Source organism: Amblyomma americanum, chromosome 5 (assembly GCF_052857255.1).
Source record: "Amblyomma americanum isolate KBUSLIRL-KWMA chromosome 5, ASM5285725v1, whole genome shotgun sequence".
NCBI lineage: Eukaryota > Metazoa > Arthropoda > Arachnida > Ixodida > Ixodidae > Amblyomma > Amblyomma americanum.
In genome coordinates, this window is record NC_135501.1 from 97,787,458 (window position 1) to 97,804,789 (window position 17,332).

The following is a 17,332-nucleotide window of genomic DNA, read 5'->3' on the forward strand; positions in this document are numbered from 1 at the left end:
TAGTTGTGAGACGAAGAATGCTTGCACCAGGCGAATTATGTCCCACCTCTTTTATGCCTTGTGCTTGTTGCAGTTGCGGCTGAGCATCCTGGTTATCTGCTGATTAGTTGAGAACATTTTGGCGGTGGTCGTCTTTTGCCGGCCTTGTGGTAAATACTGGCCCAGCATCTTAATTTCGAGTGCCTTGGGGATTTCTTGTCGATCGATGCGGATGGAGATGTTTTTGGTCAGAGGTTGTCTCGGCTTCTCGAGTACGAGAAATGCCGACTTCTCTGAGGCGCACGGTAGGCCTGGGATTTTTGTTTACTGGTGGAACACGTCGGCTGCTGCCCGGAGAAGCTGTTCAACTTCTGCGCCATTCGCGGTGCGACACCAGATCGGGATGTCGTCTGTGTAGATGGCGTGTTGTACACCTTTGATGTTCTGAAGCTGGGATAGTAGGTCCTTAATCGCTAGGTTGAAAATCAGAGATGACAGGACAGCCCCCTGCGGTGTTCCTAGTGGGCCAAGTGTGATGGGCTCAGATCGGAAGGAGCCCAGGTTGAGTACGGCCTGTCTTAATGTTAGGAAGTCTTTGATGTAGCTGTATGTCTTGGGACCACAGTTGACATCGACTAGGCCACTCATTATACTAGAGTGGAAGATTTCAAATGCGCCTTTCAAATCAAGTGCTAAACTGGCCCCGATCTGGGTTTTTTTAAGCTTTCTCAAGAAGGGCTTTACATATCTATAGCAGGACGTCCTGCGTTGAAATGTTCGGCCGCAATTCAAACTGCGCTGTCAGCAGCAGATTGTTGCCCCCAAGTATCTTGCAAACCTGGTGGGGATGAGCCTCTCGAAGAGTTTGCCCAGGCGCGACGTTAGTTAAATTGGGTGAAGGTTTCCTAACAGCGAGGGTTTGTCGGGCTCTGGTATGCATCGTAGGTCCGACAGCTTCCAGGACGGTGCCAGTTGTCCCGTGTTCCAGTGCTTCTCTCTGAAATATTGGACTAATTATGTAGTCTGGTCATCGGAGAGGTCATAAGCCCCAATATTTCAGAGACGCCCTTGATGCCCCGGTCACGGTGGAAGAAGGCAGGGCGGAACTCGCTTCCATTAGAAAAAAATTCGCGGTGGATAAGCTTTGGTTAAACCTGGAGTAACGCGATAGCTACAGCTGGGCGAGGGGAACTTGGTCACGTGACCAAGCACGTGACGAACCACATAATCAGCCACGGCGCCGCGCCGCCGGCAGATGCTCCGCACCACGTGACAGCGTGGCGGCGCTGCCAAGGGTGGCGGCGCTGACACCGGCACGGCGCCGCCACGCTGAATGCTCGAAATGCTACCGTAATGTAGCTATCGCTACAAAACACCGCACCTGGGGCTAGATAAGGCGACCGCCCGGGTCCTTGCAATGCAATCTGGTCGTCGGGAAGATTGTCAAGGCTGGCCAAGGTGCGATGTTCTTTTTCATGGAAGCGAGTTCCCCTCTGACCTCTTCCATCGTGACTAGGGCGTCAAGGGCCTTGATGGGAAGACTGGTTACTCGATATGGGGTATCTGTGGGCTTAGGTATAAGTACCTGTGCTGCAGCTATTATTTCCTTGTTGGTGCCTAAGATCCAGTGAACAATCCTGTTCATTCGATCATAGGTTTCGGATATGCTCTTGCTGGGGTCGATGAGGGATCTTGATACATGCCACGTTTTGGACACCCCGACAGTCAGTGGAGAGGGACTCTTGCATAGCGAATTCCAGTTGTGGCGGGCAAGGGTACAGTGTAGTTTTCAGTTTGGGCGTTGATGTGCGATTATGTCGCTGTTTTCTCCATCTCTTGGTTTCTCCATCTCTGGGAGTGAATGAAGGGGCGTCTAGTGAATGCACAAATTTAACGAAACGTACCTCCGAGATATGTACTGAGGCGTGCGTGAATAACTAAATTATGAGCATGAAAATTACGGACATCACAATTAAGCGAGTAGCGAAGTACCCGATGAAGTTCGTTCGTGCAGAGCGTGCAGTCGTAGCGCCATCACGTGGTGCCCACTGAAACCCCAACAAGCAGTGTAGGCGATGGTCCAGCATATGGCGCACCTCCAGTGAATGCATAGATGGATTAGAAACGTATCTTCAAGTTTTGTACTGAGTCGTTCATAAACAGGCGTCATGGACGGCATTGAGAACGCAGCCGCTTTTACGAGCTCTGGTGCTAGCAGTTGTCGGGAACGCACTCATCATTACAGGCGCTGAGCCGCGTCTAGATGCCCGATACACCACAGCTTTCACTCTCTAGCCAAGTTCAACAGTAGTTAAACCGTAGCTTTGCTTTGAAGAATCTGCGTTCCAATAGCTTTTTTATACATTATTCGTGTAGAAGGAGCGAGACACTTTGATTATTCGGCGTAACATCTGTCAAAAGAAGCAGCAAAGTTTACCCGTAATTTGCATTTTTAAAAATAAACGTATTTTGATACGTGGCGGCTAGAAGCAGCAGTAGAAAGAGCAGAGGTAACCTGCTACGCAAGGAACCGTTGGCTTGGAGTAGACTCTCAGCACCCAAGCGCGCACCTCAGCGTGTTCTTCGAAAACCAACCACTTCGTCGTCCTCCCAGCGTCCGTAGCAATATTATTCCGAGGCCCTCCACTACGGCCCTCTTCCTTTCTTTTTTCACTTCCTCCTTTATCTCTTCCGTTACAACGCGGTTCAGATGTCCAACCATATATGAGACAAATACTACTCAATTTCCTTTCCCCAAGAAACCAATTTTTATTATTATTATTACAACGCGGATGCCTCATGTCAAGGTTCAGCGATATAAACCATATAACCCACATTAAACATTAAAACATATTTCGTTAAACAGCGCAATGGTGTCGCACTACACTAAAGATTTAAACATGCTCTTAAACCGAACGTAACTGGACTAATTGGAACCAAGGTTTCATTGCGTGTTGACGGTGGTTAACAGCGGCGTTCCTAACAACCGAATCTACGTCTTGAAACAGGTGGTCGCTGCGCAGAGCTCGCGCTTCGCCCGGCGAAGCTTCGCTGGATCGCTGTAGGCTGACAGAGTACACAGGGTGTTTGACCTAAGTTTTACACAATTTTTAAAAATAAGTTGCTCTAGTTAGAAGAGCGCTTTTTGTGGCGCAGCGTTGTTGATGGTGTAGTACATTAGAATAGTGCTAAGACGTGCTAACTAGCTGATTAGTTAATTATTATTCAATTCTTAACTTTTAACTGCTATTGTGAAGCTCGTTGATTATTGACAGGGGTGTAGCTCACGGTAAGTAGTATCTATGTCAGTATTTAGAGTATCGAAATTATGGTTACCCTCAGAGTGGTTGCCCAAGAAAATTTTTCTACTTGTGGCAGGGTTGGAGTAGTGGTTAGCGTTCTGCGCAGCGGATGTTGCGGATGGTGGTCCGAATACTGATGAGCAGGTTGTTTTTTTTCGCCCGGTTCTTTTTTACTTTTTTATTTTTCTAAATTTTATGGCAGCTGTTTCATGGTTCAATCTTTTCAATTCCAGCCCAGCGCTTCTCTGTCCCAATATATTTACATACGACACACATATCACACGTATGACATTGAGTATGTATCACATATGTGGGCACGTATGACATATATTCCAGAATCTCGTATGGACAAACACATATAAAACGTATATACGAGATTTTTCGATAGGGCCACTAGCAGTGTTATTGCGCAGCTCAATGCACAGGCCGTAATGGTAATATTTCGTGCACAAGTTTAATAATAATAAGTATTGGTTTTTGGGGAAAGGAAATGGCGCAGTATCTCATATATCTTTGGACACCTGAACCGCGCCGTAAGGGAAGGGATAAAGGAGCGAGTGAAAGAAGAAAGGAAGAATAGGTGCCGTAGTGGAGGGCTCCGGAATAATTTCGACCACCTGGGGATCTTTAACGTGCACTGACAACGCACAGCACACGGGCGCCTTAGCGTTTTTCAAAGTCATCATCATCATCAGCCTTACTACACCCACTGCAGGGCAAAGGCCTCTCCCATGTCTCTCCAACTAACCCTATTTTTTGCCAGCTGCATCCACCCTTTGCCTGCAAACTTCTTAATCTCATCCGCCCACCTGACCTTCTCCCGCCCCCTGCTACGCTTACTTTCTCTTGGAACCCACTCCGTTACCCTTAAGGACCAGCGGTTATCTTGCCTTCGCATTACATGCCCTGCCCAAGCCCATTTCTTTCTCTTGATTTCGACTAGGATGTCATTAACCCGTGTTTGTTCCCTCACCCACTCTGCCCGCTTCCGATCTCTTAACGTTACACCTATCATTTTTCTTTCCATGGCTCGCTGCGTTGTCCTTAACCTAAGCTGAACTCTTTTCGTTAGCCTCCACGTTTCTGCCCCGTAGGTGAGTACCGGTAAGATTATGCTGTTGTACACTTTCCTCTTGAGGGAAATTGGTAAACTGCCACTCATGATCTGCGAGAATTTGCCACATGCGCTCCAGCCCATTCTTATCCTTCTAGTTATCTCCCTCTCATGATCTGGATCAGCTGTCACTACCTGCCCTAAGTAGACGTATTCCGGCACAATTTCTAGGCTCTCGCTGCCAATTGTGAACTGTTGTTCCCTTGCTAGGCTGTTGAACATTACCTTGGTTTTCTGCATGTTAATTTTTAGACCCATTGATCTGCTCTGCCTGTCTAACTCGTTGATCATGATTTGCAGTTCACCTCCTGAGTGACTCAGCAAGGCAATGTCATCAGCAAATCGCAGATTATTTAGGTATTCTTCATTTATTCTTATTCCCAACTGTTCCCAATTCAGGCTTCGAAATACCTCCTGCAAACATGCAGTGAACAGCATTGGCGAGATCGTGTCTACTTGCCTGACGCCCTTCCTTATTGGAATTTTATTGCTGACTTTATGGAGGACTATAGTAGCTGTGCAGTTGCTATATATATCTTCCAGTATTTTGACATAAGGCTCTTCTACCCCCTGATTACGCAATGCCTGTATGACTGCTGAGGTTTCCACTGAGTCGAATGCTTTCTCGTAATCAATGAAAGCTATATATAGAGGTTGGTTATATTCTGCGCATTTCTCTATCACCTGATTGATAGTGTGAATAAGATCTATTGTGGAATATCCTTTACGAAAGCCTGCCTGATCATTTGGTTGATTAAAGTCTAACGTTGCCCTGACTCTATTAGCGATTACCTTAGTAAATACTTTGTAGGCAACGGATAGTAAGCTGATCGGCCTGTAATTTTTCAAGTCCTTGGCGTCTCCCTTCTTATGAATTAAGATAATGTTTGCATTCTTCCAAGCTTCTGGTACAGTTGAGGTCATAAGGCATTGCGTATACAGGGTGGCTAGTTTTTCTAGCACGATGTCCCCTCCATCCTTCAACAGATCTGCTGTTACCTGATCCTCCCCAGCTGCTTTTCCCCTTTTCATTGCTTCTAAGGCTTTCTTTACTTCATCTTTCGTTACTGGCGGGATGATGCATTGCTGTGCACTGCTGTCTTTCTCATTAACGCTCTGATTACATTGGCTACTGTACAGGTCTGTGTACAACTCTTCGGCTACGTTAACTATCTTATCCATATTGCTAATGACATTGCCCTGCTTGTCTCTTAATGCATACATCTGGTTTTTACCTATGCCTAGTTTCCTCTTCCTTGTTTTTAGGCTACCTCCGTTCTTTATAGCATGCTCGATTCTCTCCATATTAAACTTCCTTATGTCGGCTGCCTTGCGCTTATTTATTAACTTTGATAGCTCCGTTAGTTCTATTCTATCGGTAGTGTTAGATGCCTTCATGCTTTGGCGCTTCTTAATCAGATCTTTCGTCACCTGAGATAGCTTCCCGGTATCTTTTCGAACTGTCCTACCGCCTACTTCTACTGCGCACTCCGTAATTATTGATGTCAGGTTATCGTGCATTGAATGAACATCAAGATCATCTTCCTCAGTTAAAGCCGAATGTCTGTTTTCCAGCGCTATCCTAAACTCCTGTGCTTTCCCTCTTACGGCCAACTCGTTAATGGTCTTCTTCTTCGGTAGCTTCTTCCGTTCCCTCTTCAAGTCTAAGCTAATTCTAGACCTTACCATTCTATGGTCGCTGCAACGCACCCTTCCGAGGACGGCCACATCCTGAATGATGCCAGGTTTAGCGCATAGTATGAAGTCGATTTCATTTTTAATCAAAGTAGCATTTAGTTAAGTAATAATAATAATAATTGGTTTTCTGGGGAAAGGAAATGGCGCAGTATCTGTCTCATATATCGTTGGACACCTGAACCGCGCAGTAAGGGAAGGAATAAGGGAGGGAGTGAACGAAGAAAGGAAGAAAGAGGTACCGTAGTGGAGGGCTCCGGAATAATTTCGACCACCTGGGGATCTTTAACGTGCACTGACATCGCACAGCACACGGGCGCCTTAGCGTTTTTCCTCCATAAAAACGCAGCCGCCGCGGTCGGGTTCGAACCCGGGAACTCTGGATCAGTAGTCGAGCGCCCTAACCACTGAGCCACCGCGGCGTGGTGCGACTTCTGCAGAAATAGCTCCAGCTCGTCCAATAGCACGAACGCCGTCGATCAACAGCCATTAGACGATGACTGGTATCCTCGTACCGGGCTGACCGCGGCAACCACAGATTCCTTGGCGGATAAGTTTTTTCAGCATTTCTAACCAAAAAAGAAGTCTCGCCTACCTGGTATACTGGCGCTATTGTGTGAGAAGCATATTCAGGAAAAATTGCGGGAAGTTGATTTCACAGGTTTTAAAAACCAGTCGCCGAAGATATAGGAACAGAAGAACCCATTGCGAAAAACAAGAAGTGGCCATACGCCTTTGATTTCATTTGCAGAGGCTCCAACATCGGCTTCTGCTCACAGGGCAGCAGGAGCAACACATTTAATGAAACAAGCAATGTGCAATCGCTCGCAATCACGAATTCGAGAAATTGATCCCTCTAGGATGAGTCAGCGCTGAACGACTGCCGGTCACTTTTGGCCGAAACTTTCAGGTCCCCCCTAAACCAACGTGGCCGATCGTGCAACGTGACTAGTTCGTGCGATTTGCTTGCACTGTTTTGAGATCGAGAGGGCGTAGTCTTGAGCCGTGAGTGCCGTCGACATTTGTATGAAAAAGGGGACAACGCTGGAAGTGTGAATCAAGCTTTTATGAAGGCTCGTTTTATCACATGAAAAAAAGCTATCGAGAAATTCCAACCACATGAAAGCAGCAAATTTCACTTGAACTCTGTAAGCCGAAGCTTCCCACGCCAGACAGGCAGTCTTGTCTTGGGTTCGTCTCTTTTTGCAGCAATGCAACAGACAGAGGGAGGAGCCCAATGCAGTAGTGCGCGTCATAGCAAGCCCTGTACGCTACCTCTGCCACACAAAGATCTTAGAGGGCGAAGTGAATGTGATTAAAATTTGGTTCATTTGCTCTACGAGAGACCGGACGATGCTCCGTCCTTAAGATGTAGATGACTAAGAAACACATGGATGAGCGCGACGTGCAGAATGAGCCTACAGAGATTATGACCCAAACTGTACAACGAGTGGTGGCAGTTAGTAGAAATTGCCGTGCACTACAGATAAGGGCAACAAATAGCAGAGTGTTCTTTCTCAGGCGAAAGCCGCATTGTAATGTGCGAATTTTTTTAGGTTCATAAACAAAAAACCGTAAAAAGCAACTTTTTTCCAGCCCCTTCGCTCCACCCAATGAAAATATATTTGCGGTGCCGCTGAACGCAGCTCCGCTTAGTCCACCTGTGCGTGCGCTTCGCGCAGCGCCTCTCCCGGGCGCCTGGGTAACTAGCGCGCAGGCGCAGTTGAAGCCATAGCCGTGGCCTTATCCGCGACTTCACCGGATTGAGCTCGCCTTGTGGTGAAGTTGATTTTCAAATTGAGCACGCAAAGCGCTCGAGGGATTACCGTTTCCGACACAGCAGTTTAGAAGCCCAGCATCTTGTCGTGCTCGATAATTCCATCCTCGGTGGCCGTGGCTTTTGCTTATCGTTAGTTGTTTCAATCGAGAGGCAAATACTAGCTGCTACAGAAAAACTTCATGGAAGTGTGATTCGAAGCAGTTTACTCTCAGGCCACAAACTTCAAGTCAATGCAATATTTTATACATTCGAGCAGTTCGTCCCGGGCAGCCAGATTAAACCGGCGATCCACGGGCGCTTCCATTTGCTAAAGGTTCCCTGCAGGACACTAAATTCCTTATACGTGGTACTGAGTGGCAATAAAGCTGGTAGTGCAGCTAAAAGATATAGCTGCTTAGCTCTTTTGTTTCGGAAATGTAAATTTTATCCTGATTCACGAAACTGAGGACGAAAGCACGCAGCCTAACCTCCGTTCTTACTTTCCTCTCAGGTATATTGCTTTTCATAAGTGTTGCTCGCTTTGTTTTTGAAGCATCTCTGGCAAAATAGAAACACAAAGCAAACAAGTGACAGACAAGAGCTTATGTGTATAATTCCTTTATCTTGCTTTCGTTTTTTGCAATACTACTATTGTTTCACCATGCTTTACTGCTAGGCTCACTCCAATATGAAATTCAGCCGACGAGCACATCGGTAGAAATTAAATGTGCACTTTTTGACGAGACTAAAATATTACAACTGGCGAGTGCTGTCTTCAAAGTTTTATTATCAAATGCGCACAGTTCACAAGAAACAACTATCGCTGCTATTCGATTTTAGTTTTTCTTAGTTAAACGTTCAAAATATTTACGCGGCGACGTTTCTAACCAAAGCGGCGCTATGGTTTGCTGTTCTTTACGGGAATTACCTACATAGCCCAACAGACGGCGTAGCTCACAGACGATGTGTTTGTGCAAAACGCATGTGTTTTCCGGTCCTTATTATATGGCTATTTACCCCATTAGGATAAACTTTTGATGTGGCCAGGAGCACATTAACATTTCTCTGATGAAACGCCCAAGCTCTTGCATAATGACACGGCTTTTTCTGACATCGCTTGTATGGCATAAATGTTTGCTGTGTAAAAGCGTTGAAGAGCTAAATTCAATTGAATGACACATCTGGGGCTGCGAAGTATCTCAGCCTATCTAAATCTTTTGTGCAAGATTGTGCCGGGTGTAATGAAGCTTTGCAAACAGCTGAACATGTCTCTCAGTTTTTCAAAAAGCTTGTCTTGTCAGCTGTCTCTCCCTCCCCTCCGACCTGTTCGAGACCGCCTGTCCGGAGCTCTTGGTTTGTTTTGACAGCTGCTTTCATTTCAGTCTTCATTAATATCGTGATGTCCCTAAGATGCTGCTTTTACAGGTGCAACGTGGAGGTGGCTGCGTCAACGCCCTTTCAGTTCCCGAAAGACGAAAATTTATTCTTCACTGAAAAAAACATTGAGCCTTCAAGGCGCCAGTACTATATGCTCAGAATATGAGAGGCGGAGGAGAGGATAGCAGCGGTGTACTGGAAACGCCGTTTAAGTTCTCGAAAGACGAAAATTTATTCTTCACTGAAAAAAAACATTGAGCCTTCAAGGCGCCAGTACTATATGCTCAGAATATGAGAGGCGGAGGAGAGGATAGCAGCGGTGTACTGGAAACGCCGTTTCAGTTCCCGAAAGACGAAAATTTATTCTTCACTGAAAAAAACATTGAGCCTTCAAGGCGCCAGTACTATATGCTCAGAATATGAGAGGCGGAGGAGAGGATAGCAGCGGTGTACTGGAAACGCCGTTTCAGTTCTCGAAAGACGAAAATTTATTCTTCACTGAAAAAAACATTGAGCCTTCAAGGCGCCAGTACTATATGATCAGAATATGAGAGGCGGAGGAGAGGATAGCAGCGGTGTTCTGGAGACATTTTGTTGCTGGATGAGTCTCGGTTGTACGACTTCACTCGTGTTTTGCCGCTCGATACGCAGAAATCGCTCTGTGCATGATTGCCTAAATACAAATTAAACCGTTGTTAACCTCAGCAGCGAACATTTATTCGCAACTAATCAAAGCGTTTTGTTATCCGCGACTTCATAACGCGCCCTAAAAGGAAACGTAAGTTGAACGCAGCTATTAGCTCGTTTTCTCAACGTCCAGAAAGTGCGAAGAGGATGTCAGTGAAAACCACTTGAACATTTTATTGAAACGATCTTCATAGTTAACAAAAAAGCGAAATTAAAGCTCCTCTCTTCAAATCAGTTCTGTATAAACCTAGAGCTGGATGAATGAGTTGTCGTTTTCAATTCTACACATATTAGCCCAATTTAGTACACTTACTGTATATGGCGCACTTTAGTACGAAATATTTTTTTAAGGATACAAACCAAAATTTTCCGCGGGAATATATGTGTGCGTATCAACTCTGCAAGCCAAAAGATAGCAGTACTAATTACAGTCATGAAAACAGTCATTAAAACCACAATAATATACAAAGAAAAGAAAAGTTCACTTACTAATATCCTGTCATGAGCTACCTCCTCTCTAGGCCACTTTCGAAGAGTGGGTGTAGATACGGTCCGTCATTATTGCTACCGGGTTTGGCTCCTTCACCCCTGCCCACTACATGTCATCGGCCAACCACCTGTTAACACCTACTTTGGCACTGCTGTTTCCGTTTCGAGTACTTTGCTTGTATTGCTGCTGGAACATACACCACTCTCTCTTCCACGTTTCAGACTGTCATGTGTAGAGCAACTGGTTCAGCACACAACGTCAGAGGACTACTGTGCGCAACAATTCGAAAAAACCATCCTAACCGACCCTGATTCACAAATTTGTGCGCTCTACAAAACCCACACTAAGTCTCCGGCTCTCTCACTGCGTCCTGTCGAGAACACAGACCATAAAAATGTCTTTTTATACACAGCTCCCTCATACCTCAAAATGCGGCGGTCTCGCTTGAGCCGCGGCCCACATACCTCTGCATTGTACCTTTTCGATGCGTAGTAAAATAAGTGTAGCGAAGCCTGAGGAGCGCTGCTTCGCTATGGAACCAACGAACCAGCTTACGGCGCAGTAATCAATAAAATTAGCTATGGAATTAGCTATGAAAATAAGGATAAAACAGTTTTCATTCTGGTAACACCTGAAAAACCCTTTGTGTTTTGTTTACACACTCGACACCGTTAATTTCGAGGAAGCAAAACAACATAAACAAATTATCATGTGTATTCTGGTATTGGTATTTACCTCACTAGTGACCTTAACTGGTCGGCACATGAGGCCCCTATTTGCAACAAGGCGAATTTCAAACTCTGAACTTTTATAACGAAACTATTTGATGCGACGAAAGATGCGAAGCTCCTTGCGTGTATAATGACGATGCTGCCGGTCTTAACGTATCCAAGTCATGTGTGGATTATATACCTTGTAGCAAAAAAGGCATGTAGAAATGCGAGCGGGTTCAGTAGAACGCACTTAGATTTTTCTGTAGTGATTACATTAGAATTAACTCTGAGAGAACTAAGAAAAAAGCCAGGATTGTTACATTGAGTCAAATAATGAAGTTCTGTGGACTGATTTTGTTGTTTCGTATCCTGAATGATAACTATCAAATTGATATTATAAAACATATCACGCGAGCTGTTATTTCTCAGTCAAGAACAATACATTCGAAACAAATGAAACCATTAAAGCACGGAACCGATTTCTTCAAGTATTCTTTTCCACTTCTGTCCATAGACGAGTGGAACAAGTTGCCAAATGAAATTGTCGTCTTTACAGAACCAGTACCGTCTAAAAATGCTTTTCAAAGTGTTACTGATATCCTGCCACCAGCACTAGCTATCTATTCCTCGCACTTGAATTATGATTTGTTTCTGTTCCAGGCTTGCTAAAATTTTATAGTTATTTCCTCCCAAAGCATTCTTTATTGTGCATCATGTATGCTAGCGCTGCAAACAACAGGTGATTGTATGTTTTCATTGATTTGTTTTCTTTTTCATGTGTGTAATAATTGTTATTGCATACATCCCACGGCTGCTTTCTTGGCTCAGGCTGAGAGCATCTATAAATTAACAACAACATAAAAAGAACTTAAAAGCAGTCGAAATTGTTCATACTTTTGATTTAGACACAACGCAACAACCATGATTTACGGCACTCCTCTACGTGACCGATAAGAAAGCGGCGCAAGTAGCGCAACATGAATTATAATTTGAAAACAATGTACATGAAGAAAAACCCCGTCCTTGCGTACGCATGGGATAGTTGGTAATCATTTAAAATGCATTTGTTTCTCTGCTTCCCATTTTTTGTGGAATTATATCTTTGTTGATTAATGCGATGAAGGTCTCTATTTTTTTCTGAGGATATGTAAATATAGTTCGCATTCGCGAATTGGTCCACTTTAAGGCTGTAGTAGTCGTTTGGATTGTTTGCTGCACTCCGATTCACGAAAACAAGAAGAGCAACTAGCAAGCGTAACTCGTTTTCGAGCACAACCTAAACAACACAACAGAAAAGCGTGACACTGAGTCAGTCTCACCTCTGCACCCTCGTTATCAGCTAGGGAAGGAACGTGCACTCAAAGGCGCAATCGCCCTGACTTCCAGCGCCGAATTATAGTCAACCTAATATCCTCCCCTAGAAGCCATACTTGCACACTCGCGGCCAACGAGCAGCCCTTCGCGCCCTACCACAACGAGCAATTTCCCCTATTGTAAGCGTAATCTATAAGAGCCCGGATGCAATGAGCTCAAGCCTGACGAGAAGATTACGCAATCATTTCTTGGGAAGTAGGTCTTTCGAGGAGGAAAAATGGTTGAGCAGCACTAGCCATCGGTACCTGCCTAGGGGAGTTTGCACTGGAACTAAGCAAATGACACGGGTTCTGATCCGAATCTCATTTGCCTTTCTCTGTTTTCCAGAAATCACCAGATGCGCCTCCGCCTCACGTTATGTCAAGAGGGAGCCTGGTTCACTTCCATCTCGAAGGTGCGGTTTACGCTACCGTACAGCACCGGGAAAAAGCAACAATTATCCTACTATCTGGTGAACAAAATTGGTGTAGTAATGCATGTACAAAAAAACAAACGGCAACAGTAAACTGATATCTACGTGGCTTGGTGTTAGGCAGGACAATTCTAGACAAATGAACATTTCATAATTCTTTCTCGAGATTGAAAAGTAAATGAACTTGATGCTTGAAGACGCTGGAGAAGTTTACCCGTCACTAGTGCGCACGCTCGCTTTTGTGGTGACAACACCTGAGACTTAATACTTCAGTATGAAGTCTATCTAACTGGTACTTGCCTATCCTTACGCTCGCAAAGTTATACACTAGGAGGTGAAGGAAATGACAAGAGCTACCTGCCCGCTTACTTATGGAGCGGCTATCAGTAGGCGTGACACCATATCCGCTCATTCGACGTGACGAAACAGGCGCATTTTCATAAAACTTAAAGATACTGCAATCGGGCACAAACAAACAGTGCCTGTGCACATACGCAATACTTCAGGGGATGAGAAATTTTTGTTCGATCTTAAGTTTGATTTGATAGTCATTAACAACTTGTTAACAATTGCTTGAAAACGGCTCCCAGAAAGCACATGTCCTCTTGCACTTCGACACAACAAAAAAATTAGTGACAAAATGTTTTATTCCCTGCTATAAAATGGCCACAGGGTGACATTATTCCGCAGTCTTTTTATTTTTTTTCACGTAAACGACCCCTAGTCCTGCAGTGGTTTTCATTGTCAGAACTTCGCACAAACACCAATATGAATATGAACAAAAGGGGATAACATAGCCTACACTTCTCACTACAACTGCCGTGGTACTGACAGCTTCTTCTGTTCTTTCAACGGGCTCTGGCATTCTGAAGAATGATTCCAGGGCTAATTTCTGAATGAGCTCTCTTTGTGCTCTAACATAAAGTCATTAATGCATTCAGAGTAGACTTCAAAACAATGTCGGCATGGTAGCATACAATGTCACATCTCACACTTGTATGTCATGGTGTGCCTAATTTCCGCTAATATTTGGTTTGGAAATTTCCCAGGGCTTAATATTTATTCAGTACGTGTAGAATTGTGCCAAAATATTGCATTCGTCACTTCGACTTCAAGCTCTGCTCTGGGAAATCGAAGAGAATGAAGGAAAAATGTTCTCCGCTAAGCGGCAAAATGGTAGGCGGACTGATGCGCTTTTCTCAAGACCCGACAGAATGCTTTCGACTTCCATGAAGACAATGTGGACGAACTATTAGCTCCAACCACATTTCTAAGAAACTTTCAGCTTACGAGTTAAGCAAAAAGCTCGATATTCCTGTTTTTTTACGTAACAACGAAAAAAGGGGGAATTTTGACACCACCACAAAAGTGAAAGTAGAAGCTCAGGCAATATCAAGATCATCTGATAAATGTGTCAGCAAGTCCTTTGTACACCTGAGAAAAAAAGAGCTGATCTTTATGTATATGTCCATGAACTAGCCAATGACTGGAGGGAAGTTACGGGCCAAAGAGATAACTGTGCTCGGGCACGTGAGTTGTTGTTCTCCTGTGTCGTCAGGGCCTTTATAGGCCTTTATAAGCCAGTTCAAGCCAATGAACGATGTTGTTAGTCAGCGCCTGTGTTTGTGTCAGTCTTTCTTCTCCGTGTTGCGACTGCGCCGTAGTCCTCAACAATGTTGAACCAACAAGCCAGCCACAACATTTTAAGCAAGTTCTTCTATAGATATGTATCAACCTTCTTTACCGGTATGTGCTTCAGTGTCGCATGCCCCATTTTATTTTTTGGAGCACGAAAAATAAAGGTAGAGGGACACTGAGTACGAACTGAAGTCGAGCGACATGCAGAGATTTTCGATTTTCTACACATATGAATAGTTCTGAATTTGTAGCTTTCTGAGCAGAAAATCATTCTGCCAGTTCAGGTTGTCGTAATAGCAAATTCATCAATTCCATTTTTATGAGCGCCCTGTGCCTGTGGTGCAAAATTTTGCTTTGAAAACAAAAACTTCTGGTCTAGCCAAGTAGTAGTGATTTTTTACAGCTTTCTCTAAAAACACCGAGTGCAGCGAAGGTAAACGATGAAAATCCATCGCTGAACGAACTCTTCCGGTCTGCCATCTACAGGTGCAACTAATGAGACGAAAGCAAATTACCGCCCTGAAATTGCATCCCGCCTCAATGTGACTATAGTCATGTGCACCTGACGTCAAAACTACCGGTCCAACGGAAGTCCAGACATAAAAAAAATATTCACTGTAAAAAAACGCCAGTGGGTTCGGTTACACTGAACACGCGAGAGAAGGTAGCATAAAAGCCACGCGAAGGGGGCTTTAAAAGCAGAGCCTCAGTTAGTTGTTGGGCCAAAACCATGGAGGATAATATCGCGTAGAATATATTTTGCCTTGTCATTAGTTTACGTGAAACCAAGCTTGCTTAAAGTAGCTGTAATAAATTTAGCAAGCGAGGCTACTGATAACGAAGAGACGAAGAGTATTCAAATTTTTCTACCATCAAATTAGAGTTTCCCGTAAACCTTACTCCATTGTTCAGTAGCCGATAGGCAATGTGATTTGTTTTCGGCCATTTGCTGGAGCACTGAAAGCACTCCCGAAACATGAGTATCAAGAAAACCCTGGTTGTCACCTTTTGAAAGCCTATTCATATTCTCGGTTGCCGTCAGTACAGCCCTATTCAGCTGAAATGCTAACCATTTGACTTGAATTTTCAACACTGTTGCGGTAAGGTGGCGAACATAAAGAAGCCGTAATGAGAAACATGCGAAGGCTAGCCCGACATATGCACATCAACTGCATTCCACATTTGTATACCCATGTTGTGCTACAAGCGCTCTACTCATAAATACTATGGTAACCAAAATTCAGAAATTTCCAGGCTACACAGCTGTTACGTAATGGCCAGCAAGTTCGTTCTGCATATTGAGTACTACATCACGGAATCAACACGCACAAGACAAGAAATTGACGCAAACGTAGGCGCTGACTAACTACTGCATTTATTGCTTCGACTTGGCTTGTACAGGCAGCAGGTCTGTCAAACCACAAGGACAGAAAACAACTCAAGCATCCGCTGCCTGATTATCTCTCTTTACCCCTTCCCTCCAACCATTCAAGTGGTCGCTGTCGTTCAGAAAGAGCAGCGGTCGTGCCGTACGGAAACCTTGCTCACAGAGCTACCAGAGAATTTCGAAATGGCATGAGCTTCTATTATGATACTTCTGGTGGTGTGTCCCGACATTTGCGCACTACAGCTGTTCTTCAGAAGGCAGATTTTGCAGGCTTTGCACTGACTGCATTGCTTGCTTAATTCCCCTGGGTTTACATGATTAAGATTGCTTTGTTGTACTTACAGTGTCCGAATTAACACACGATTGAAAGGACACAAAAGAAATTATAAGGAACTCCTCTGCGAAAGCCCCGGGACACCATTAGAATGCCGGTAATAGAAGTTCATGCTTCTCTGAAATTCTCTGATATATCTGTCAGCAAGGCTTCCGCAAGTCTCAACAAAAACGTGCTTTCTATCTGACGGTTAATGACAAAGTTAATGGTTGGAGAGAAGGGTGCGAGCGGTAACAAAATAGTTTCTTGGATGCATGAGTTTCTTTCTGCCCTCGTTTTCACGGACCTGGTGCCCGTATAAGCTCGGTAGGGAAAATAATTGTAGTTCTTAGTCAGCCCTGTGTGCCTGCGTGTTTTTTTTTTTTACCGTACGTGATGTTTCCGCGCTGTACTGCTAACTGCACAGTTACGCCCGATGTAGGTGGCCAACTATTTCGTCAGTATGAAATTTATGTTTACAAAAAAGGACTTCATTGTGTCATTTGTATTCCAAAAATACATCAAAAGCTACTCGCAATCTGTGCCTGTGCACCAAAAGAAAAAAAAACTGAGAGCAGATTAGAATGAATTGTGTAACATTACAGTAATATTTTTGTCTTTTTTTCTAGGAATGAATGGAGCGCCTTTGATGTGGACAGCGCTATGCTTGCTCATACCGTGGGCTACATATTCAGCTGCGAAATGCCCCAGTAAGCACTGATATGAATAATATAGACTCCAAAGTTTAGGAATGCTAGCATTATGTTCCATAGAAGTATTCTCACAGCACCCTCTTTCAACCTTTGGTGCAATAGCGCTTCAGAATAGTAGTTTTCTTAAATGCACTTCCCACAGCTGTACGGAAGCGATGCGCAATATTGTGTTGTACGCAAAGTCATGTCACTGTGCTGTGCAGAGTGCATTTTTAATTTATAATGCGAAAGGGCTAAGTATTCACCCATGAAGAACAAAGTAATTCAGAACAGCAGATATAAAAGTTGATATAAGGAGGAACAGCATCAGTGAAAGTGCGCGCTGACTTTCGAAAAGCTGTAGGAGATATTTTATTCAAAAGCAAATCCAAATGCTAAA

The 17,332-nt window shown here is 44.3% G+C and overlaps 1 protein-coding gene across 1 annotated transcript; it reads right to left on the reverse strand.

Moving 5' to 3' along the window:
- Nucleotides 1-303: 303 nt before the first annotated feature.
- Nucleotides 304-627, reverse strand: LOC144134061 (uncharacterized). Its single transcript, XM_077667054.1, has one exon. It carries the CDS (start codon nt 625-627, stop codon nt 304-306), a length of 324 nt encoding a protein of 107 aa, XP_077523180.1.
- Nucleotides 628-17,332: the final 16,705 nt, after the last annotated feature.